At 40.8% G+C, this 25,292-nt stretch overlaps 1 protein-coding gene across 1 annotated transcript; it reads right to left on the reverse strand.

Moving 5' to 3' along the window:
- Positions 1–1,124: 1,124 nt before the first annotated feature.
- On the reverse strand, positions 1,125–24,770 carry ttyh3a (tweety family member 3a). Its single transcript, XM_018701999.2, has 15 exons — positions 24,407–24,770; positions 23,719–23,940; positions 20,548–20,717; positions 18,355–18,466; positions 17,976–18,196; positions 17,138–17,233; positions 15,923–15,995; positions 14,950–15,025; positions 11,736–11,791; positions 10,943–11,035; positions 9,983–10,075; positions 9,097–9,233; positions 7,511–7,684; positions 6,976–7,051; positions 1,125–3,398 (listed from the first exon to the last, which is right to left on the reverse strand). Exons 2-15 carry the CDS (start codon positions 23,842–23,844, stop codon positions 3,327–3,329), a joined length of 1,575 nt encoding a protein of 524 aa, XP_018557515.1. The 5' UTR covers positions 23,845–23,940; positions 24,407–24,770; the 3' UTR covers positions 1,125–3,326.
- Positions 24,771–25,292: the final 522 nt, after the last annotated feature.

A 25,292-nucleotide genomic window follows, 5' to 3' on the forward strand; every position in this document is an offset into this window, starting at 1 on the left:
CTATAGTAAAAAAAGAAAAAAAAGACACATTTTGAATAAGGTTAAGGAGATATTTCTGGGCCAAATAGTGGAGATAAGTAGGACAGAAAAACAGAAGATCCTGTGCCTCTCTGTCACTCCAGACCCCAGTCAGTGTTTGGGGTGACAGCAGCTGGCTGGCGGTATGAAGGAAGTTGACAAAACCAGACTGGTGGCCCGGTGCTGACACTGACCTTTCGCCTGCTGTCGGCCCAGAGAGGTCATGAACACAAAACTGCCTTTCTGCTCTGCTCACAGTGATCTGCATTGCAAGCCTGTGGTCTGTCACTGCACTGCAACAGAAATAAAAACTGGAAGAAATAGCACTGCTACTTTCTCTGGATATTAAGCTCATTCTGTGCAAACAGTAGATGACATCAGGCCTCTGAGCACTGGAACAAGAACTCAGCACAGTAATTTATATATATAGACTGGATGGACTTCACTGAAAATACAGTGAAAAGCTCATGTAACTTTTTTTTTAATCTTTAAACCTGAAATAACAGATTTTTTTGTGGGCACTTGAAACAGCTGGAGCAAGTTGTGTGCATAACATTGACACATAATCACAAATGCTAAACCTGTTAGCCAAACTGTTGCTTATTTACACATCCAGCTCCAGCAGTAACACCTGATAACTTGCAATATAATTTACAAGAAAAACTTCATCTGGAGATGCAGCCTTCATGTCAGGTTTCACTCCCTCCAGCTGGTTAATTTTATATAACTGATGATGCTGCCCTCAACAGGCTGGAAAATATATTCAAAACCTGTGTAAATGAAAATATAATCAATGCTTTTTAAAACCTTTTAAGACCTATGATCCTCTGGTGAATGTGCAGCATTAAAATATACTTCACATACTACTGTATGAACTTAATTTAAAAAAATGTATGTGTATAATTTAACCATATCACATCTCATTTACTGTGTTGAAGTGTGTTTTCTGTTTAAAATACAATAAGGGATAAACCCACTATTACCTAAGTAGTAAATGGGGCTGACAACAGTGACGTTTTGCTGCTACCTAGTGTCTGTTCCTCGTCAGGACTGTCAGGACACATCAGCTTCTCTACGACACAAAGACATCCAGTGAGCTGGTGCACTACAGTTAAGGTTTGTTTAATTTTAAACACAGCATTCAAGCTTAATATAACCACAGGTTTTACATGTACACATTTTAGAGATTGCAAAAATGATGTATAAAATAAAAAAAACTGATTAACATCTACAGTGATTTTTTCCAGAAACAAACCTCAAAGAAAAATTTAAATCTATTTACCATATTCACATTAATGAAGCAACACAATGTGTTTGCTACAGATTCTAAAATGAAATTTAAAAAAAAATCTACAAGCAAATCAAATAGAAAAATGTTTAAAAATGTGAAATAAGCTTTTTAAGAACTTAAAAATGAAACGTCAATTTCTGCATTTTTTCATTTTGTAAATGTTTACAATCTGTACAACAGCTTTGCATAACAAAACAACAAAGAGAATATGACCACTACTAAAAACAAAGAGATTGCATCAGTGTAATAATGTCTTACAGAGCAGAAATGTTTTGAAAAAGTCAGGCTCATTTTCTCATTTGATTGCAGCGGCAACCAGGAGCTGTCAACTCTACAAACAGGCCTAAGTACTGACATTTAAAAAGATATTCAGATAGTAAAAGAGTTGTGCTTAACTTGTTGGCACGGTCTTAAAAAAAAAAAAAAAAAAAAATCACCTGTTGTACTGGTCACAAAGCACATCTAAGAAGCAAGTCGAAGCGGCAGAAGTATAAACATTTGAAGGATCGTCATGCTTCAACGGTTTATGTAGAGAGCAGAGCTATCACAATCCCTTCACAGCATCCGCTCACCCTTATCTACTGTTATAAATGCTAAAACACATTTGTGAGACACTGCATTGCCAATGCATAAGTTTCCTCTCAGAAATCCTCTGAGAAACCGCAATATGCATATTTTCACATAAACGCGCATTAAAACTCCTGCAGGGATCATTGGTGAGTGGTGCTTCTGACTCTGAACTGCTGCATCTGGTAGAGAAGATCATTTCTAGACAGGCTCAAGGTGTGTGCGTGAGTGAATGTGTACAATTCTCACTTGTTAAGGGAGATGAAGCTTTACAATTTAGCAGAAACATGGAGAGAATTTCAAGCAGTCTGGTGAAGAGAGGACACTGCAAATAATCTTTAAAAAGTCTGGAGTAGTGTTGCAGAAGACATGGCACACTCCTCTGTATTCCAGTGCTTCACCTTCGTCTTTAAAAAAAAAAAAAAAAAAAAAAAAAAAGGTTTCTGCTTCCAGTAGTATAAAAACTTCTTCTTTTTTCTTTTTTGATGATGATGATCATCCCAGCTGCATTTCCATCATGCAGCTCATCTTTGTTGTCATCGAATCCTCTGCGAGCATCAAGTTCACAGCTTCATGTGTCAGTGGCTCATTAAATGTTTTTTTTTTTTTTTTTTATAAATGCTGCAGGAAATAACAGTGTCCCAAAAGAAGACAAAAAATGTAAAGGTAAACTGGTCCCATACATTAGATTTAAGATGAAATGCAAAAATGAGCCAATGTGCACATTAACAGGAGAATAATGCAAATATTGGATTCGCATTTTAAGTTCCACAAGCAGAACAAAAAACCTGAGCAACTGAGATGTTGCACTGTGAAATGAATCTACACTATGACTGTTTGATCTATGTGTGAAATGTGAGCGACTATATCTACTCCTCATAATAAGAACAGCTGATTTCTCCTGTATTTATGTGTAAGGCATTTCCCTCAATCTGCCTCAATAATGAGAGAGGGCTGCAGTACAGTACTTTACATAACAAAACAACAACCAGTAGTAATCATTGTTAGTCTATGAGCACTTCCAGAGTCCTCAACATTTTTGCAATGCCTTATTAGATGTGATGCCGTACATGTTGTGGTGTGTTCATGTGTAAAGAAAAAAAAAAAAATTGGAGTGTAAAAGTCAGTTCAGGCTCCACCACATGCAGAGTGCAGATAAATTCCCAGCACCACTGATGATTCTTGCACCAGCCAAGGACTGTGGAAACTGGAGAAACTGTATCTTCATGTTTTGCTTTGACCAACCAACAAAAGCACATTTTGGTTTTCCATTTTAAGTTGAGTAAGTTGTGGTTAATGGTGGAGGGAAACAGGAGGTGGAGCTACTGAGTGGGAAAATCATCTGAGGAAAAAGACTGACTGACTGACTGACTGACTGACTGACTGGATGAGAGATTGGATTCGACTTAAGAGGCGTCAGTGCTGCAGACAGGGCGAGTCCAGTGTTGTCTTAGTGCGCCGGAGGGGTGTTAGGATCTGGTCGGCTGTTGGCCAGGTACTTTGCCCGCATGCTGGAGGTGTACTGTGGAAGAGAAACAGAAAATGACACACAGAAGAAAATGTGAGTCATGGTTTCACTCTTCATAGTTCAACATAGGAGCTAGAAGCAGTACATAAAGGGTAAAATCCATGTAGGATTTGAACTGAAATTCAAAGATACAGGTTTTAAAGCTTTTACAAAAATGTTTCTGTTGGATCTGCAAACAGATTCAAAGGCTGTGTGCTTTGTTGAGTAAAACCCTTTTGGTAAATTAAACAACAAAAGCTGTATCTTGGATTGGACATGCGTATCAAAGCACCATAGAGCACAATTCATTCAACAGATCAGAGAAAATCCTACACAGATTACCTTTCACACTAGTAACTCCACTGCGCTGGAATCTAAAGGGAACTTAAATGATTCAAATACAGAAAGAACATCACAGCAACAGCTACAGAGGACAAGGACATCAGAGTACAAGGAGTAGAATAAATATCAACCAATTCCAGTTGAAATTATTTCTCTTTCTGCTGTTAGCCTTCGTGCACATCTGCAGGGCTGGTCATTCATATACATTTAGGATGCACCCATGCATTTTTTTTTAAATTACAGGCGACACAAGCACAAAAAGGCTGCATTTCAAACTCGTGGATTTGTATGTGTATTTTCTCCTGTTGCGATCACCCTGCAGAGCTATTTGGACAGCCTGTTGAGGATGTTGAATACTGAGAATATGGGCTCAATAGAATAACACGACTTACCTTAAATGTTAAAGAAAAAGATGTAAAAAATTTACCTGAACGACGTGTTAATTCTCAACAGTTTATATTTCTATAATAAATATATCAGACAAAATCCAGAAAACCGAGCCCCCATTGCTTCAATTTTAAATTGAATTTTTTGTTTTCAACATAGAACGTATATCTATATCTGAATGGATGGTGGAAAGAGTCAGTGTTCCACAAACCGTAAAAACACATTGAGCCTTAATGCACAAAATGTACATATTATTTTTATGTGTTGCACTGTCAATATGAATGGATTTTTTAACATTTATTCTTAATCTTCTATTTTGGGGATAAAGGGTATTAACATTACCCAATTTTAGAACTACAGTTCTCATAATGCCTTGGGGAATGTAAACAGAGTGTATAGTGTTGCTATGGAGTGAGTGAGTCAGTTAGCTGTAGGCTACAGCTGCTGACTGTGTTAGTAAGCAGGCTAAATCAGAGGGCCAAACAATAATAGACCTCCTATTGGTTCTAGAGCTCTGTGTCTCAAGTCTCTCCCTCCTCCTGGACAGGCACACCTCACAGTTTGAAAACCATGTGCATAAAATATTCGTTAAATTGGTATTTTCTTTTAGAGTTACACCACCAAATACAGTGCCAGTAGAGAGACTATTACAGGAAATAAAAAGACATCAGAGGAGATTAATCAAGAAGAGTTACAATCTACTTTCTGTATTTAACTATCTACTTGACAACTAATAAACCTTGTGAGAAATGGTAGTCTCCCTTACACACCAAATAACTGGATCCTAAAAAGTGTGTGAAATTTTACTCACACTCAAACCCAAGAATCGAGACAAAACAGTTCCACATAATCGGATTTTAGTGGCTTCATAAGCTGACATTCTGACTTGTTCATTCACTTGTAGATCACAGTGAGCCTCGGGGCAGAGTTACAGCCTCACATGTTCCTCCCAATACATCTGTGGTGCAGGGTGGGTGTAGGGGAACATGCAGCCTGGGGCCACAACAAACATCAGGTGAGACACCAGGTGGGACAAGAGTCAGAACAGAGGGGAGAGTGGAAGGGAGAGGGGGGTCCAGCAGCCCTGGTGGGACCTGAATAGAAGGGTGGGTAGAGCTGGGAGTTTGGGAGGTGGCACAGAGGAGGAACAGGCCAGCAGGTGGAGGAGGCGGGCATGTTTTGTACCTGTTAGCATAGCAGATGAGGTTACCAAAACGATCTTGAACTCTCCGAAGGCTTTAACTGCCAGCAGTGACCGCTGTTACTGTCCGCGGCAGTCAAATACAACTGTATGGATTCGCAGGAAAAAAAAAAAAAAAAACGACAAGAAGAGAGTATAGAGAAGATACACAAAGCAGCGTCTAGGTCCAAGCAGACACACAGACACCAGGGAGGGCAGGATGTCTGGTAGAGGTTCAGGCCAGGGGGTGAGGCGCAGGGGGGAACGACTCAGGGGTGCTTGTAATACATACTTTTCAACATCTGAAAACTGTGTCAACTTGTCAAAAAAGTTCTGGCACACCATAAAGTTTCACTGACAGTTGCATGGGATCAAAAACACAAAGAATCCTGCACACTCTCCCTCACGTCAGACAAAGTTCACATAGACAAACAGCAACTGGGAAAAAACCACCGACGAGAGAGTGCTAGCAACACTATTCAAATAAAGCCTGTTGCCTATACTATACTTTTGCTGCCGTTTGTTTGTATAAACTCTGCCTGATGAAGTTCTGGAGACCAAATCATCATCAACAGAATGAGTGAAAGTGATGGACAATGTGCAGGATTCTTTTTCTTTCCAACTTGTGTCAAGTATAAGACAGAAAACACAGGTATGATATTTATTACGAAGTGTGACAGTTAAACACTTTACTAATTTTTTATTAATTTTTGTTTAACCTTGCTCTTCCATAAATAGGTTTAAAATGTGTCATTCAGATTTGTTTCATTGATTTGATTGTTATCCAAATGTCCAATTATAAAACTAGTGTTCTGTTATACCATCATTAAATACTGTTAAAAGCATGTTTATCCATGTTCCTAAGTTTATGTGGCTGCTAAGTTAATACAGATGCTTTTCTTATGGACGTACAGTGATCCACAGTAAAGACCAGGGTTCCATGATGTTCAGTGGGGGGTTTCCACTGCGGGGATTTTCCCAGGGAACCAAGAACCTTCAGAGCAACTTAAGAACTAAATCTGCGTTTTGACTGAGGGGACCTGAGACGAAATTTAGATCCTATATGATAGTTCCATGTGCAAAAAAAAGTCCCTGGTTCTGGAGCTATTTGAACAGACCATCGCTGATTGGTCAAAGACACCGCAGCTGCTTCAACTTGTATACTGCTGGATATTTCTTGATGTTTACTGATGTTAAAACAAAATTAAAATTAGGCTTTTTTGTCGACTTCCTTACTATCTTCAAGTGGCAATGAGGATAAAAAGTGAGTGAGGAAGAGAAATACAACAATTAGCTGATAGCATTGCGGTGGTTATATTCTAAAACAACCATTAAACATTCAGCAAATCATCTTCTGTGGAAGCATGCTCTGCAGTTTTTTGGAACCTTTTGATTCAGTCATTAAATCCAATTCAAACTGAGTCATGCAACAATAAAGACAAAGATAAACATGACGCTGCTGCCATCATTTAATTTGCTTAATGTTTCCTTCTTCAGATGTGGTAGAAACGTGAATGTGTGAGGTTTCTAGTTTAGTTCCTGAGTTAGTTTCCCTGGTTCCATAGTTCCTTAAATCTTTTGTCATCAAAAAAAAAGACTGTCAGTCCCAGTCACAAAAGGCTGCCAAATGACCCAGAGGTGCTCCTACAGCTCTCGTGTTATTACAGGGAATGCAACACTTACCGAGGGGGGAGGAGACTCTCGTCCGATCAGAGGCGTGTTTTCACAGCGCGAGTTCTGGAAGTTGGCGTTCTGAGCCCTGTTGAATTACGCACACAGTGAGATCAAACACAACAAGCACACAAGTACAGTGTAAATCCCTACACGCTGCTTTCCAGATGTGAAACAATATACTGTACACATGAAACTCTCCAAGTCAGTTTTCAGCATACCAATACAGAGTCACGCTCTGGGGGCATCCCCCCTCCTCTCACGTTCCCTAACACTGGGCTTCACTCACGAGAGCTTTGGGTTTCACAGGCATCACAACTGGAGAGCAACAGCTGTATCTGCTGGCCACTGAATGACTCTCTATAGGAGAACTAAGCTTCTCTCTGGGGACGCATAAACTGACTCATGAGTACATGAAGCATCTAATATCAGTCACTGTAAACAGCCCAGCCTATGCTGTGAAAATAAATTATCTGCCACTTCTGCCTTTCACTTAGTGCTGCTTTCAATTCAAGTTCACAATAGTGTGAAGCAAGTGGTGACTTACATGTACTCTGTAACAGGTGCGTTGCTGACGGTGTGGGCGGCAGCGGGGATGGAGGTCTCACTGCCATAGCTGCTGCCACAGCTGTACAGGCTGGGCATGTGGACCCGGTACAGGTTATCATGGTTTTGCCTTCCTCCGTGGCTCAGAGACTCGTCCTCGCTGTCCTCATCGCTCCTACAAAACACACAGCGCCAGCACTGTAACACCACCACCAGAGGGAACCCCTGTCCTAACTGACTGACGACACAGGAGCATAAAAATGCCACGTGGTCACGTTTTGTGTTTATTCTCAGTCATGTTTCAATTCAAATTTCATCCCTGCCTGAGGGGGAGAAAACCAGATGAATTCTCTGCTGTTTGAAGCCGAGACGAGGCTAATTTTCCACTGACCTTAATGGACTAAACAGAGACTGTAAAAATAGGCTCGAGTAATTGATTCAATTTCTACAGGAAATTTAAAAGCCCTAATTTTGCATCAGCATAATAAAACCATTTGCTTACTGTCAAATGAAGACAGAATCTACTTTTGCAGAAATAATGTGATTCCACTTGCTTCTTTTCAGACAATGAGGCTGAAATACTGTGGGTCAGATAACAATACTGGGCAGAGCAAAAACACTGACATCATGGAGCATGTCCCCCTCTAGTGTTCATGGCTTGCACAGGCTATTTCCTACATATCTAAACCATGAGATCATAGAATTACATTTAGTGCATCTTAAAACATTTTCAATATGCATATCAGAAAAAAGTGACACACTCATGAATTCATTAATAAAACTAATAAAGCCCTAGAAATGTTCATGTTCGATATAAAACATCTTAACGATAACTTGTCATTTCAAGCTGTAATTCCAGATGAGGAGAAAAGAATTTGCTTGAATGCATCATTACAAAAGTACAGCAGAACAAGCTTAGCAGCAACCACTGAGAGAAACAGACTGGTAGTGTGTAAGCCTTTGCTTTATAACAGGAAGCTCCAGCTGAGATCAAACTGATCAACATCCCCCCCAGTGGTAAGGGGGGGGGGGTCAGTTAATTATGTGGTGCAGCTGAGCTGACGGCTGCGCCTGGAAATCCACTTTCCTTGTAGCCATCCTGCAATCCTTATCTGCTGCTGATAGGACAAAGAAATCATTCTGATTTCACCCCTCTGCTGCTGAAAACGACACCAGCTCAGGCTGTAATGATAGATTTAGGCCAACTCGGCACAATTAGGGGGGATAACAGGAAGTTATCTATTTGAGGAAGCAGCTGGAGCCTTCTGGACTTGTCCCGGTGGTAAACGCAGCCGGTCTTTGAACAGCAAACAAACACAAGTCTTACACAAAAATATTCATGTTTTCCTATCTGTGTAATTTTCTTTTCTGAATGGCTGTCTGCTTCATTCCCATGATGTGTAAAAACAAGAGGGTTAGAGGAAATGCTCTGAAACCATAATTAATTGATAGGCTTATCCTCTTAAATTATTTCTCACTGTATACACACAGCCCTGCACACAAAATCAGCTTAAAAGCTTTTACGCAGGTTCCTATGTGGTGGTGAAGTGAAGTGGGCATTCTATAGGGCAGCGGTGGATGTCTTACCTCTTGCCCCGCCAGGTGTGAGGCACGCTGCAAACTATGGAGCTGAACATGAGAGCAGTGACGAAAGAGAAGAGCACAAGGTAGATGAGGCCCTCCAGTCCATCATAACACAGACCTGTCATGGCCTGGACGTAGTCCTGCAACAAGGGGAAGGCACAGATTTTATTGTGGCATGTATAAACACATCTGTGTCTACATTCGAGGATCTAAAGCTTTTTGACAAACGCAGCATAAGAAGTAAAAAGCTAGAGTTGCTGTTTTTAACTTTCAGCATGTGGATTGTAAGAGGGTCTTTTAAATGCATCCGCTGTGATTTCCCATTTAAAGTAGGTCAAACCAATGAGCTCACAGTTGGCAAACTACAAGGAAGACAGTGCAGTTTTACCCTGGCTTGGAAAGAAGCACTATGCTGCACATTATCATGACTGAGAATCTCTATTTTGTATGCACTGCACAGTAGAAGCACATTTCATATTCGACTGAAGATGCTCTGATTCTCATGAAATAATAAGCTCTGGCATGACAAAGGGGCAGAGGATGGAGCAACTAGGAAAGAGCTCCACTTGCTCACGTGTGCACTTTGGAATTTGGAAGCCACTGAGGGACAATCCTCCAAAGCATAGCCATAGCCAAGTAGTTATCATTCAGCCAGCTTCATAAATGGTCCAGTGCCAGCATCAATTGGACAAGAACTCGCATACAGGAAAGCAAATGTTATTTATGGTGACAGGTGTAGCCAGCTGCACAAGCATAAAAGAGGGGTTGCTTTGTACAACTAAGCTGCACTACAAGGATGTCACAACAAATCAATCCCCTGGGCCCATTTTCATCAGACGTGCAGCGACTCTACAGTCTTGTCTTGTAAGTGTTCTCTGTCCCCGCTTACCATGTGCAGGCTCCGACAGTCCACCAGTGCAGTGAGCTGATGTAGGCTGATCTCTGTGGTGTTCAGTATCCCCTGGATCTCCTCCAAACTTCCCTGGAAACAAATGAGGAAAAAGCACTGTTGAAAAAGGCTTAACTTGAAATACAACTTTGGCACCTTTGTACACTTGGACACCATGACCAACCATAATAACGGCACTGGAAAACAGAATAACTTAGAACAATTCTCACCATCTCTGTTTCAAAAACACAACTACAGTAAGCTGCAGTTTCCTACTCCTGCCTGTGGTTTAAAAAGTCAAGAATAACAGAACCTGAACAACTGTGAAAAGGAAGCAGGTGAAAATCTTTAAGCTATGATTAATTCACTGATTATCCAGTCTCTGCTCATTTATCAGGGATGTGTCTTTCATCAATACACAACAGGACATGGCGGGCTCCAGCTGAAAAAGCAGATTTTTGTGTCTGATACATTTTAATGGACCGTCCTCCTTCTTCCTCCTGTTCTCATTACGGCTTCAGCAGAAAATACATCTGATTACTTGATAGACACGTTTCCACAACCTCAGCACATTTTTTTTCCGTGCGGGTATGTGAAGTGAAATACGCCTCTCTCTATTCCCAATGTCAGCTCCCATTTGTGCCTCTGTCTGCACAGTGTAAGGACCGGCGTTGGACAATACTGCAGTGTTGTATTGACAAGGGCCAGTGAAAGCTTCGTGCAGCTAAATGGACATAATGCATGTCCCAGGTGGGCTGTCAGCAGATCGTTATGTGGACAGGTGCGCCTCACTTCTCTGCAGGTCAGTCGTTTGGGCCCATTCACTGTGATATTCTGTCGTCACAAATGGTACAATAGTGCAGGAAAGCTTGTGGCCTGGGAGTTGGGGTGGGGGAGTAACAGATAACCTGTAATGTGCCATTTCTAGTAAAGAGTGTATTGATGGGGCTGGAAACGTACCTTAGTTTGCTTGTACTCTCTGGTTGCAGAGCGCAGCAGTTCGGACACATCATCCTGCATCTCCACCAAAGCTTTGTGGCTCCCGGAAAGCTTCTGAAATAAAGTAGAAATACTGTAGCAGCACAGCACATCTCAACAGTATTTTTTTTTTTCCATCATTACCAAGAACCTTCAGTTGCCATCTCCCTTTTGTAGTCACTTAGAGGTCTAGTGAAAGCATGCTGGCAGTTTATAGATGTGAGCTGAAAGACTTAATATGTATATAGCTTCTTTTTCTATATAGTTGTACTAACAATAGATGCCTAGACTTCAGCAGCACTCAGAAGTTTTGATTTATTCATGTGGCTTGAAGGATAAAATGTAGGTAGTCCATTAAAGCAAACTATAGAGTCACAGTAAAAGTGGCATTCTACTTTAATATAACATCACTAACACACATAATCTGAAGCAGGCGCATGCTATCAGCACAGACACAGAGGAAAAGCTGCTCTACATCAGTTTTCCTGCTGGCAGAATGGGAAGTATTGTACTACTGCATGGGAAAAAAGTCCTCAATTGAGGCAATGGGAGTGACTCATTGTGCCCACTTGAATTCTTACTAGTTCTAAGGTCATACATCATGCAGTGGATATGTCTATAATCTTGTGTCTACTGAGATTTGAGGATTGTATTGCATCATGTTCAAGCTATTAGCCAGACATGATCTAATAACTTTAGAAGAGAAAACTGGTTTGATTTTACATGTTAAAAGCTCAAACAAGCAGAAACAATTTTAGTAATATATGCAACAAACCTGCTGGAAGGGGTTGGTTTGTTCCACACTGCAGCTAAGGTAGTACTGCAGGATTTCTGTGAGTAAAAGGACAGCAGGAACAGAACAGAATGTATTATCAAAGCCACATAAATTCAAATGTAGAATAGTAATTTATTGATCCTTGACAGGAAATGTGAAAAAACAGCCCAGCATCTTCAAATTACTTTTGTCCAAACAATACAAAGAAACTCAACTTAATACCAGACAAATAAATCCTCAAACCCTCAGACAAGTCCTCACACTTGAGATACTGGAAAAGTAAATCTTTGGAATTTTTGCTTCAATAAAGACAAATTTTTTCAGTTCTATTCCCATTTTAAAAAAGCCCACCCAAACAACAGCCAAGCTCAGGAGATGTAAAGCTTGTTTTGTTTGTGAAATCTCAACTGCATCACTGTTGTATTTGAGGAAAAGGGCTTTGAAAAGCTGAGAAGGGGAACTGTGGTCAAGGCTTAGTACACAGTGATTATGTTTACAAAAAGATGTTTATGTACATATCCAGCAGTTACAGAGCAACCTTATCATTCAATCCAATATTCACTCTACCAGCTACTCAGGGAAATATCTGTCTCTTAAGCTTCTAAATGCTCCGCTACATTACAGTTAGCTTGTGGCTAAACAGCTCAACAGCTAAACAGTGAGTTGAAAGCTCACTATAAAGCTCTGTAAAGTCGAGGGGAGCTGCAGGTTCAGGTGATAATATAGCCACTGTGAGAAAACATAGTTATGTTTGTTAGTTCTGCTAGCTCTTATTTTACACTGCACTGTGCTTTGCCTGCCCCGACTCACTGCTTCAGCTACTACTGCTTTGTTCTAGGAAAGAAGCCAGGAGAAATTTAATTTTATTTTCTACCTCTGTCTTGTCATGTTCCCTGCTGCCCTATTAGAGCTTGGCTGCTGCTGTAACTGTGCACCCACTGAGCTAATCCTGAACTCTGAGGTGAAATGTTCCAAAAGAATAAAGTTCACATGTGCTGTAAGAGTATGAATGAATTAATGTTTTTCCCTTGACACAAGCACAAAACATACAGCCAGTAGGAGGCTTAGGTATAACCCTTCTTACTGCAGAGCCTCCTGCAAAACACCACAAACAGCGGTTACATCATTTCTGGAGGTATTGTTAAATTACAACATGACCAAACTTGCAGGCTGCCCACAGTACACCATAAACCAAAGCAAGGTTTTGGGCTTTCACATGCTATTACTATAGACTTCAATTATTACTTCTAAACCACAGGAGCGAGTAGGAGTCGATGAGAAATCCTTTATGCTGTGATCGTGTGTCTAGAAAGCTACAGTGATGTCCACAAATACAAGCTGTGAGAACACCACCGCCGACCTAACACATGGTGCGAGTGACGTCCACATACTGCTGTGTCAGGAGCTTCTTTCCCACACAGCTGAGCATGAGGGAAGAATTTCCGGTGCAGAAAAGTACATGTTAAGCAAGCTTCTGCTGATCCAACTCCCATACATACGCCCACACACATTAATGTCAGGGAAAGCTGATTTCCTAGAGTGTGACTTTTGGTAGTGGATGGAAATACTGATGGCTCATCATGGGGCTGGGGTTAGTTTTTGTGCCACTTGATATCAGTTCTATTATTTCTTTTGCCACTGTTCCACACAGGAGAAAATGAAGATTTGTATTATATTGTATTGTTCTGTTGTACGCTCAGACTCATTATCAGTGGGCACATGTGAGCTCGCTTATTGGACAGAGACTTGGCAGCACATCATCCCAGCAGGTTAAAAATTTTGGCAGGGTTGGGGAGTCAAAACAAATCTGGTTCCGGTCCCTGGAGCTTCACATAAAATGCTCTCTGATTATTTTGTTATCATAGGTTTTCCGAGCGTGAGGAACTGCTGGCTACAGTGTGTCAACCAAACTGAACAAGCAAATGTTCTGGAGAGAGACTGGCCTCTGAATAAATACTTAAATATAGATGTTTCTAAAGTCTGTGTTGTGGAAAAAAAAAATCGGCATAATTTTTAAGAGATGGCGCTCGTGTTTGTCTCTGCTGCTGCAGCTAAGTATTTCACAAATCAGCAGAATTCCAGAGAAATGCAAAAGATTAACTCTCACTCTCTGTTTGGATTGAAACCATGTGTCTTATATAATTACACAATGAGGAGAAAGCAGTGGAATGAAAAATAACAATCAGGGTTGTTGAAATGATACTGTTTGGGAAAACATAACAGCCAACCAGGGGGAGGAAAGCAATAAATTCAGAGTAGTAATAACACACTTGGTGCTATCGAGAGGTTTGTCTGGTGCAATTTCAGACAGGCAAGAGCTGAAAAAGGAAAATATACTACAACCAAGTGAGGGGTTAACTTTCCAAGGCACATAATATCTTGAGGAATCTAAATCAACTAGTGCAGATTTTTATTAAAGACTTAATTCATTCGATGAAATAAATAAGTATTTCTTTGAACTGCTGAATAATTAACATGTGTCTCAGAGGGAAAAAATAGAACAGAAAACCCACATAATGCATGAATCAGCCCCGAGGCAAAATACAGCTTTGTAGCTGCAGAATAATACAGTCCAGTGCATGGAATAAGTTGGTGCTCGTGGATCAGATGAACCATAAAGCCAGCATTTACAGCTGATGCTCTCACTTCTGCCCAAAAGCTTAGATTATGTATTCAGCAATCACCATGTTTTAGCATGAGAGGACACGAGAAAAGACAAATTCTGAAACTGTTGCTGAAAAAGGAGTTCCTGCGTTTTTATTTCTATTTTCCCATTTGTTTTTTCCAAGAATGGAAGAAGGATGCAGGAAATATACTGTCTCTGATCTGCTCTTATCTCCGTTGTACACTCTACTTCACACACGCACCAACCCGAGGCACAATTTTTTCCTCTTAAACACATCCCATCATGGGACAGATTGAGCAATTACTAAAACGAGACGTGCCAGAGAGGCTTTTGTAGTGTTTGAAAAGGCAGCCCATTGCCCTCATGACCCTGCTGCAGATGTGGCAGTAAATTTACAGGCTTTTTATCGGCCATGAACAAGACCAAGCCCTGCTCTTCACAACAATGTCGTCTCACTGCTGCACAATAAAATGTCCTCCGCAATTGTGGATGACTAATATTCATCGTCTAAAGGGCTGACAGAGTGAATACAAAACCATCTCTTTACAACACGCTTATGAATGATACTTAAGCGTATGTGATTCATACCTTGATTGATGACCCCATACTGGTCTGCCACTTTTGTGACATACGTGTCGGGAGCAACACAGAAGTCACTGGAGGTCTAGAAAACACAAGGAAAACACAAAGAAGACACAGTTACAGTGACATTTTCACTTCATGTTGACAACAATGAAGTGAAACTGCGTCACAGATGCGACGCTGAATGCACAACATTGATCACAGCTTTAAAAACACCTTTACAATGTGACAGGCTGACTGTGTCTCAGCTGAGAGCAGGCACACAAACTAAATTAAGCACATTTAGGTGTGAAGTCTGATTCATCTGCAGGGGAGGAAATCCTCCACATGAAAATTCAATTTGCATAAATAAAGATTTGCATTCATCAACATCTTTCATCATCCTGGAAAATGAACTTAAAAATGCCTGTTTGAATTAAGTCATAAAGAAAAACAAAGCTTCTGGATCTATGCTGTTGTAGTCTAGATTTATGAGGTTTTTGTCCTCATGTGGCAGCTAAATTAGCTGCTATGGCCCTCAGAGGACAAGGGGTGCAATATTATGTCTACAGAACTAATCCCGGTTGTTTTTACCTCTGAGCACAGGTCTTAATCACCATCATTAGAGTTGGGGATTTCTAGAAAATGCTGATTGACCAGAAAAATAAACCCTCTGTATTTAGCAGTATAGACCAATAGAACAAATGTAAGAGTTATACTAATGTATAATGGTCATAAATATAATTTCAACAAGAACACATTATTTAAGGTAGCATTTATAGCCTAGCTTCATCCAAATGTTTCTATTTTTATGTTCACCCAGTGTGTTTCAATACACATTTTGTAAATATTCAACTGATTACGTGAAATAAAATTCCCCTCCAGGGCCAAATTCTATAGTCATTGACTGTGCACACAAAAATTGTGTTATCCAATTATACGCAGTGAACTGTGCAGCTCTACCTGGAAAACAGGATCATGCTCTGATGGAGACACTTACTGCAGAGATGGCCAACTCCAGCCCCAGAGAAACCCAGCTGATTACCAGAGCCACCACGCCAAACAAGCACACCCTGGGGAGACCAAGAGGAGGTGTGAGGCTTAAGTACCTTTAACCTGCAGTTTCACTCATATAAAATACAGCGTAGAGGGAGACATGTTTAAGCTAATTAAGTTGGTCTTTCAGCATGTGTCAAGCCTTGAGATATTTCATGTTAGACCAGTGATTCTTTGTAAGTAAAACATTAGTTTAATCTCCAAACACTGGGTAGAATCACTGTGACAAGTGATTCACTGTTTCAAGAGATCTTATTTTTATTTTTAATAAGCCATATATTTTGAATATTTCCTGTTGTCTTTAGTCTTCTACAGTTATAACCTGAATATCTTTGGGTTTTGGACTGCTGGTTGGACTAAACAAGACAACTGAAGTCTTGGGCTTTAGGAAAGTGTAAAGGCCATTTTTCACTTCATTCTCAAATTGTACAGACCAAACAACTAATCCATTAACTGAGAAAATAAAAACACAGATGAATCAGTAATAGAAATAATCTAAAGCAAGAACATAAGGAGAGGAAAGGGTAGGAGCTCTGAAGGCTCATCAACAGACTCACACCACATACCACATGAATTATTTAAGTTAAATGAAGATAAATAGTGATGTGGTGGAAAACTAAAGGGAATATGTGGTATGAGAAAATAAAAGCTTAACAAACTATTGATTCTACCACAGGGGAATATAAGATTGCCCATATCTGCCATTAAAGGAGAAAACTGATTAAAAAATCACTAAGTTATGTGATGATTTTATGTTAATGTCATTTTCTCTGCAGTACTATATTTTTAGTGTCAATGATATGCAGGAGGCCTATTTTATAGCTGCTCTATTTAGTACAAAAAATAAAGGTAGTACCCAATAAAAGAAGGACAAACCTGTGGAATTAAACATGCCACAAAATTCCATTGGCGATCATCAAAATACTGAAGATATAATGATGTGATGCTGCTGCTAAATGAATTGTGACGAGGCTGATACTTTATGGAGCATGAATTCATCCTGACTAAACTGTGATGACAAGGTGGCTCTAATGAGTCGGGGGGCTTCATGAGCAGTAATTGCCATTCACTCTGTGCCCAAGAGCTAAAATTATTTCCCAGGGCAGAAATCATTTTCCCTTAAGTGCTCTTGTGACCATGAGCTTGTGATGAGACTCACCCTATAAGTGTTCCCTTGGAGTTGCGAATGAGGCCAAACAGCACCAGAAGGCAGATGAGGACATCGAACAGTAGCAGGCCTATGTAGCCCAGCCACCTGTGAAGACAAATGTCATTAACAACAAATGGCCATGAGCAGCACAGCGAACCATCTCTTAATAGAGCTCCATCTTAAAAGCAATAACAATGATTTTTACTAAGTTGGATTTTTCATCATATAAATCATTACATAGACTGTTTCAAGAATTTCTTTTAACATTGTTCAAGAGGATGCCAGAATTTGCAGCCTGTACCACTACTAAAAACACAGTGAACCACTTGCATATTTATAATTTTGGGCGTACGTGTAGGCAAGCTCAATACAGCCCAGAGGGATTACAATAACACTGTCTTCAATATCTTTCTAACAAACCTCTTGGTAAGTCAGCTGCCTCCTCTTCCTACTTTGGATTCACTCAGACATTTCAATGTGGAAACATATCCAATGGAGCGATGTTGGACACCGCTGTCTCACCAGGGAGAAGACAGGCTAACTCTCAACCTTACCACAATATATGAACTCAGAGATGAGTGACAGTCCAGTCTTCCTAGGGATGTAAATTACTGAAGGAGTGTGTGTCTGCATAGAAAGTTTAATAAAGAGTTGGCAGGACATGAATCATCATCTGTTGTTGTTGCGTACAATGCTCATCTGTTTGTTAACACTGCAGCTGCTGCCACTCCTAACTCTGCTGCACCAGACAGGAGCTGAATATGAGATTTCTTTCTGTGGTATTATTCTGTGTGTCACTCTTCTGATCTGTATGAATGATGCTTTGACTCCACTATTAGAGCCTTACCTGTACCAGTCATACAGCTCAATCTTGCCGGCCAGCTCGTCCAGGGAGATGTTGGTGTTGTCCCAGAAGGGAATCTCCACCATCTGTCTGACCAGCTCGTCCAGCTGGCCCTGCAGCTTTTGGATGATGGACAGGTAGTCTGCATGCTGCGCATACTGGCCCTCAAGCTGTTGCAGATTGTCATCTACCGTCTGGTTCAATGAGGATGTACCGTCATACACCTAGAATCACCGCAGGGACAATCACGGTCAGGACTGAGCTCAGAGAAGAAAAGGGGATTCACTACAAAGCTGTAGTGGCAGAGGAAACCAGGGCTGCTCATGGCAGAAAGGTGATGAATTATTTAACATGTTGGTATAATTTGTGCTTTCAGTCTTACCAGCTTCTGCACTCCAGTGATTGTGCGGTTAGCATGGCGCAGGGAATACGTCAGCCGGTTCACTCCATCACAAGTCTCGCCGTTCCCATAGAAACCCACAGCAATGCCAGCGCTGAGGGGATACAAAAGGGAGGGAGGGGAGATAGGGTGGTGAGGGGGAGGGATTAGCTAAAAAAGACACAGAGAGGAGACAGAGAAGAGTGCGAGCGAGGGGGACAGCGAGGCAGTGAGGGAGGCGTGTGAACTCCACATTAACCCTGTCGGCCCAGACCCCAGTCAACAGGCTCCTTTCAGCTCCAGCAGAAAGACCCCATACAGAACCATGGAAACACAGAGGAATGGACCAGCTATGCCCCCAAACCCTGCACTATGGTTGACAAAGGCTGTACTGAGGAAGCTCTCATTTGCACAGACAGGCCTCAGGTTGCAGAAAAACAGTTCTAGCAATTGCACAGGAAACAGTTTCTATAGGTACACTGACAGGAAAAACATTTTCACAATATTGTAAAATATTCACACAATTTATTTTCCTGCAATTTGCAATCTTTTGTCTTCATATATAGATGAGAGTTGAAGCTATTCACAGTAATATTGCTGTGTGTGTTCTCTCTATTGCAGTAACAAAAATAAACTCCCTTTCTCTGCTCTGAGAAGCAATTTGAAGAGGGAGGGCTCAGTGCTGCTATCTCTTCCTGTGTTGCAGCTGTTGGTCTTCTTGTTAACTTCCCTGCAATGCCTTAGTGGATTTTATCAAGTGGGATGATGATAAGTGAATCACTCCAAACTAAGCCAAAGTCTAACGGCGTTCAGTTAGACATCAGTGGGTTTTCCAATTCCTGGAGGGCTGCTAATCTCTTCCACTCACACTCTGCAGTGTGAAAAAGGTGAACAGGAGCAGTGTCACAGCAAAAAATAAAACCAACTTCCCTGCTGCGATGTACAACTGTGGAAACTCTGCACTGCTCATTCTACATTGTAGAAAACAACACTACAAATACACATAAAACTTAACTAAACAAAAATGAATTAACTTAGTCTTGATATCCTTAAAAGAGGTGCAATGCTTTGTTCAGTGATGTCAAATGCGCACCCATCATCAAAATACAAAAGCAAAACAAAACAAAGCACAGAGATGTCTCATCTCTCCAACTTGGTTTTACTTGCTTTCACTAAAACACATTTGTGCGTGGGTACAAGCACACGCTGATACAGTGATTGTAATGCAGTTCTTGTACTCATCAGGTCCCCAAGCTCTTTGTGCTACCCTGAATCGACCGTGATGGCTCTCCAGTGGCCCATCAACAGAGGGTGGAAAACAGGAAACAAATGCAGTGTACAGATAGAGAGCATGTCCAGATGGTACAGTTCTCACATTATCTCCTTCAAAAATAAAAATAACAAAGCATAACACTGAAGCCAATGTATATAGCATTCCTATTGTACTTAAAGTATACACACATGCAAATATACATTAACTCAGCATTACTGTACAGTCCCAACAGAGTGTTTTTGTGACTGCTATGATCCAAAATACATGAGTATGTAACAGTTCTCTCTGAAAAAATATGAGATAATTTCAATTTCACAATAAAATAATAGTGCTGTCAGTCTGAGTATTAGTTCTGCCTTAGATGCTCATTTTAGGGTAATTGTTATGCTGAAATGTAGTCATTTTTCAACTTTGCAAGTATCTTCTTTTAATTTGGCAATTTCTTGTGAAAATACTGAACAGACTGAACAAAATCTCAAACCTATTTTTGGTTAGTTTTTGTGCCCTTGGGGAAAGAGAGGCAGGCTGTTTCAGGCTGGTTCTTGCCTCTCTCTGAATCTCCTGCTTTTTGTAGATTTGGTGAATGCTATTTGCAGAGAATGCAAGACAGTATGCATCTGATCTGATTATTTACTCATGAGCTCTGGTTGCCTTCTTTGCTTTGTTGCTGTTGAGATCTTACAAACACATGCAGCAGGACACATCAGGTGACCTTGAGGAAGTTTCATTCTATTTCTCACATCATGCTCAAAATATCAGTAAGAGTTTAAATACAGATTCTCTGGAAGCTACAACATTCAGATTTTTTTTTCCAGTTTCAGGATAAAAGGAAACTCGACCTTGTGTTAAATGAACAACTGTGCTTGGGGACCCAAAAACATATACTGACTCTTCACCACTGTGATCCTGCGTTTTACACTCACCTGCAGACAAGTGTTGCTATGATGACACACCAGGCCGTGCAGCAGCAGTCAGCGTTGGGCTGCTCCACATTTTTATTCCGCCGGCAGCACAGCCAAATGGAGTAGAACAGCAGAAACAGGAGGTCCAGGGCCAGACAGGCGAGCGCCACACCTCCCAATAACAGGATGGACTGATGGATAGAAGAAGAGAGTTATGGAAATTTCACTGCTGATACCACTTGCATGTCAATAACAGTGGGGATAATGGCCTTCCAGAGTTTCCCACAGAGAAACATCACAAAGTATGCTTGAAGAACTGAGAGCAAAACACATTGCCTTTCATGCTTTACATTTGTCTTCTTCTCTATACAAACTTTTGTTGATTTGAGCAACAAAGCAGTTTACAGTCTCGCCCTTTGTCCTAAATGAAACTGAAGGTAGGATTTGTCTACAGGTTCCCTGGAACACGCACTATAATCAGGAAAAAACATCTATGAAATAAGATCTTTCCATCATCTTTCCTTGTGATTTCTAAATAAAAGAAAAGGAAAAGCGGCTTTTGATTTTTATGAAGCACAGAACAGCCTGTTCGTTTAAGCACAATAAATACAGAGCTAATTGCAGACTTGATCTCCCAGGACAACTGAAAAAAGCCACAATGAAAGGGTTCTTTTAAGTGGGAGAGAGGATTAAAAAATACTGAGTGAAAAAATGCAGAGATAAATATTCCCTGAACAACTCTAAAAGAAAAGGCTGGTAATAATATGTACTATTACCACTGTCATCATCACTATACACTGGCAGATTTTCAAAGCTAGCAGCAGAGCAATATACAGAGATAGTTACACCCATCAGCCAGCAGCAGCACTTCCTATGTAGGTCAAACAGAGGGCCTCTGTGTTCACTGTATACTCCTGAGAATTCACGGCTGGCGCAGATTTCCATCCAGCCAGTTTGTTGTGTGAAAAATCCAATGTTGTTCTGTTTGTTTTCTCAGTGGAGCGTCGCAGTGACGGACACGCCCTGATGCAGTGGCTGTCAACCTGTTCGTGCCAGTGAGTGAACTCAATCTTGTCAGAGAACAATTGCAGGATCAAAGCATGAAGTCTGGGCAACATAAAGCTCAGGTGGGACTACTCCTGCGCCCAAATTCTGATTAGCGTCAATTGTGATAGAAACAAGACAGACTGGCTGATCAGACACAAATGCCATTGAATGATTTGGCTCTTGCATGTTGCTCTGCGCAGTTCAGCCAAGCAGGGTTCACTGAGTGCAACAGCAATCTTAAGGAGTAGGAGTACAGTAACAAACCATACTCATACTATATGTCACTTTTGGTGCATATCATCTATGCATCATTGTGACGTGGTCCGGTAGTGAGCACCACTGACAGCTCAGCCATCTGGACACATCAAGACTTCCTCTAAAGCCTGGGTGAGAGCACTGCATTGACAATAATTAACAGCCTGTCATCACAGCAGGTTAATAATTATGGTTTAGTAAGCTAGCCTCATGATGACCTCTTTTATGTTGCTCTTATTAACATAAATGCATCAAGAGAGCAATATAATGTGCTTTAACAGCTTTAATTAGCTGTGTGTTTTAATAAAATGTGCAGCATAGTTCGTAGTTAGGCCCATTCAGTTTCCCCTGAATACCCTCATTTTAACACTTGTGTTTATGTTCAACTTCTTGCTGTTCGTGCTGGGCATCACACAGGCACAGCTGCAACCACTATCTAGTCAATGACCCCTTGTCGTATACTCCCAATCATACCTCAGAGAGCTGCAGAATAACAACACTGAGGTAGTGTGATAATGGTCTTTAAATGGACTCCAGTGCCACTTCAGGTAAACCATACATTCCGCAGCCTATCTGACCCAGTTCCCATTAAATCACAGATCAACTGAGGACACCTGACAGCTAATGTCTGACACATACACAAGTTACTTTTACCACCTGAATTACTTTGATTTTCAAACATGAATGTCTGTACAAGCTTTAGCTTATCACAATACATGATGATACAGCTGAGGATGATGCATGTCTGGAACATATACTCCCACTTCTCAGGAGCCATGGCTCACTTCTGGATTTTCTGAGTCATACTTTCACAGGAAAAGGGAAGCACCCTTAATCTTATGACTTGTCAACACTACAAAGTTTTGCAGACAGAGAGTTTTTCACTTCTGTAAAAAGCTGTCCTCTATCTATTGTGATTCCCTTTGCGCTCAGTAGTCTCTGAAACTGACATGCCACACACTCATTATCCTCTCTCAGAGCCTTTAAAAAACCACAACACCATATAAGATTTGGTAATGATACATTTTCAAAAGGGAACTGCATGAACAAAGTCCATTAATTAGTTAAATTAGGATAATTGTTAGTATTAAATCAAAAGGATGTGTGTACATTAAGCCCCTCCCTCTCCCTATTACAAACAAAACAGTTCCCATCATACCAGATGACAGATTAAGTTAATTGAATAGTTGAATCAGCTGTTTCCACAGAATCTAAGTATCATCCAACTGCTGACGACAAGGCTTTCACGAATGTGGAAAGATTTCTTTGTTGAATGTGAAATCAAAAAGAAGGCAATGCAATCTGAAGTTAATGCTGAGCCATCTGACACAGACGACGATTCAGTTCATCTGATTTTTAAAACAGAATGCACAATCTTAGCAATGAGAGGCATAGCCTGTGCACTAACTGAGGGTTCGCAGAAACAAACCGCGTCCAGATGAATAAGTAAGTGTTACAAATTTGGATAAACTACTAGTGAGGGTGTTTTATAACTAATACCAGTTATGATTTGATGATAAGGGAAAAAATATTAGAGAAATATAGTCACTTAGGTTAACTTAAGTGGCTTGACTCACACTTAACAATGCCAGCTGGCTGGTGTCTGAAAAAGGTCAAGACACAGATATAACAGATACACACAGATGGTGACATGGATCAAAAGGTGAAGAGGAGACAACAGGTGGAGACAGGTCATCTGTCACTGAGGACACTGATCAGATTTATCTACACCATCATATCCTCCTCATTATCCTGCTCCTGCAATCAAGCTGATAGTGAAACAAATGTTAGTTATAAACATTCCTGTGGGTTATCTGTGGGCTGCCTGGCAATCCCAGCTTCTAGTGTCACTTGATATGAAGCAAAAGGGGTCAAGTGAGGTGATTTTACCTGTTGATATGTCCAGTCCTCTGGTCGGAAATCACTGCTAGTTTGCTCGAACTTGAGGTTGAAATGGGGGAGTCTGTGCAGCAGGTTCACCCACCACGGTGGAGAGTAGCTAACCACTGCTGCCATGGCGAGTTAAATGTCAATGAGATCCACTCAGCAGACAAACAAGCAAGGATGCTTGAAACTATAAACAGGCAGGGGGACCCACTTCATAAAGTCTGTCTGTGTCCGGCATGAAAGACAAAAAACAAATGCATTATTGCTCGTCTAGCATGAGAAGCTAGCTTGCGTTATACAAACCTAGTAAAGTTAAAGTGGCATTTGAATTGTGCCAAACAAAGATATGTCAATATTCAGTTAAATGGCAATCAATACATAATTTAGAAGCGGTACAGAGTATTTTACATTATGTAGTGTTGGTTGTTACAAGCACAGCTGCTCGCTAAATTGAAAAAAACAAACAAACAAAAAAAAAACAACTAATGGTTAGCTATAACACCAGCAACCTGAAGCTTAGCTTAGCTAGTTAGCTTGTTAACCTGTCAACTTAATTTAGAGTTGTAGCGGGGGTGCTAGCGAACCAACATGCTGAACCTCCTGCTATAATGTTAGCTGTGAACCCCCGAGTGCCGTGGTTCATTAAAATTTTGGTTAAAAATAATCCGCCGTTAAAGATCGTTAAATGTACCCGTAATGTAGCTAGTTAGCTAACGTTAGCCGGTTTATCCGCTGGTTAGTTCAGTCCGCTGAGACTCGGATAACAACAAGAAGTCTCTTTTGTTCCTCTTGACATCCTGCTCTTCTGCTGGTTGATAACACTACATCCTGTTTTTTTGTTTGTTTGTTTTCAGGGGGTTATTCCTCAGTTCATGTCTTGCAGTCGTATTCCGCCGCCGCAGCTCAAACAAGCCCCTCCGAGTTAAAAAACCTCCATCCAGTTAGTATTGGAGCGCAGGGAGACTGGAGCCAACACGGCGACTGTTCACGACATTAACCCAGCTGGCAGCTCGCCCGGCCCGGCCCGCACACAGCCCACCTCACCGGCACAAAAACAACCCACCAGCGCCACCCAGAGGCGCCCTACTGACGAGCTACTGAGAGGTTCAGTTGGTGTCGTAAAGATTATAATTAACTGCTTGTAGACTGCATTATTGAATCATAGGTGGTGAGTAGGGCAGGGTTAACCTCCTGAGGGGCCCCGGGACCCTATTGACCCCTTCCATACATGGCAGTTTATAATTTATCCAGACACTTATAAACTAACCAGTATTGTAGAGCTGAAATTATTAGTTTATAATTGGATTTTGATAATTGATCAGAGGAAAAAGTCAGAAATTTACTGGTCCAGCAATTCAAATGTGAATATTTGCTCCTTTTTCCAGTTTTCTATGATACTAAACTCAATATTTTTGGGTTTTTGACTGAAAATGTTAACTTGTGCTTCAGGGATTGATAATGGACATTTTATTCAATCAATTGATTATTATCAAAGAAAAAAATCGTTGTTAGGCAATTCTTTCAAGCTGTGCCACTACATTTAAAACCTGCAGATACTCTGATTATGGTAAGCAAGA

This window comes from Lates calcarifer, linkage group LG11 (genome assembly GCF_001640805.2).
Source record: "Lates calcarifer isolate ASB-BC8 linkage group LG11, TLL_Latcal_v3, whole genome shotgun sequence".
NCBI lineage: Eukaryota > Metazoa > Chordata > Actinopteri > Centropomidae > Lates > Lates calcarifer.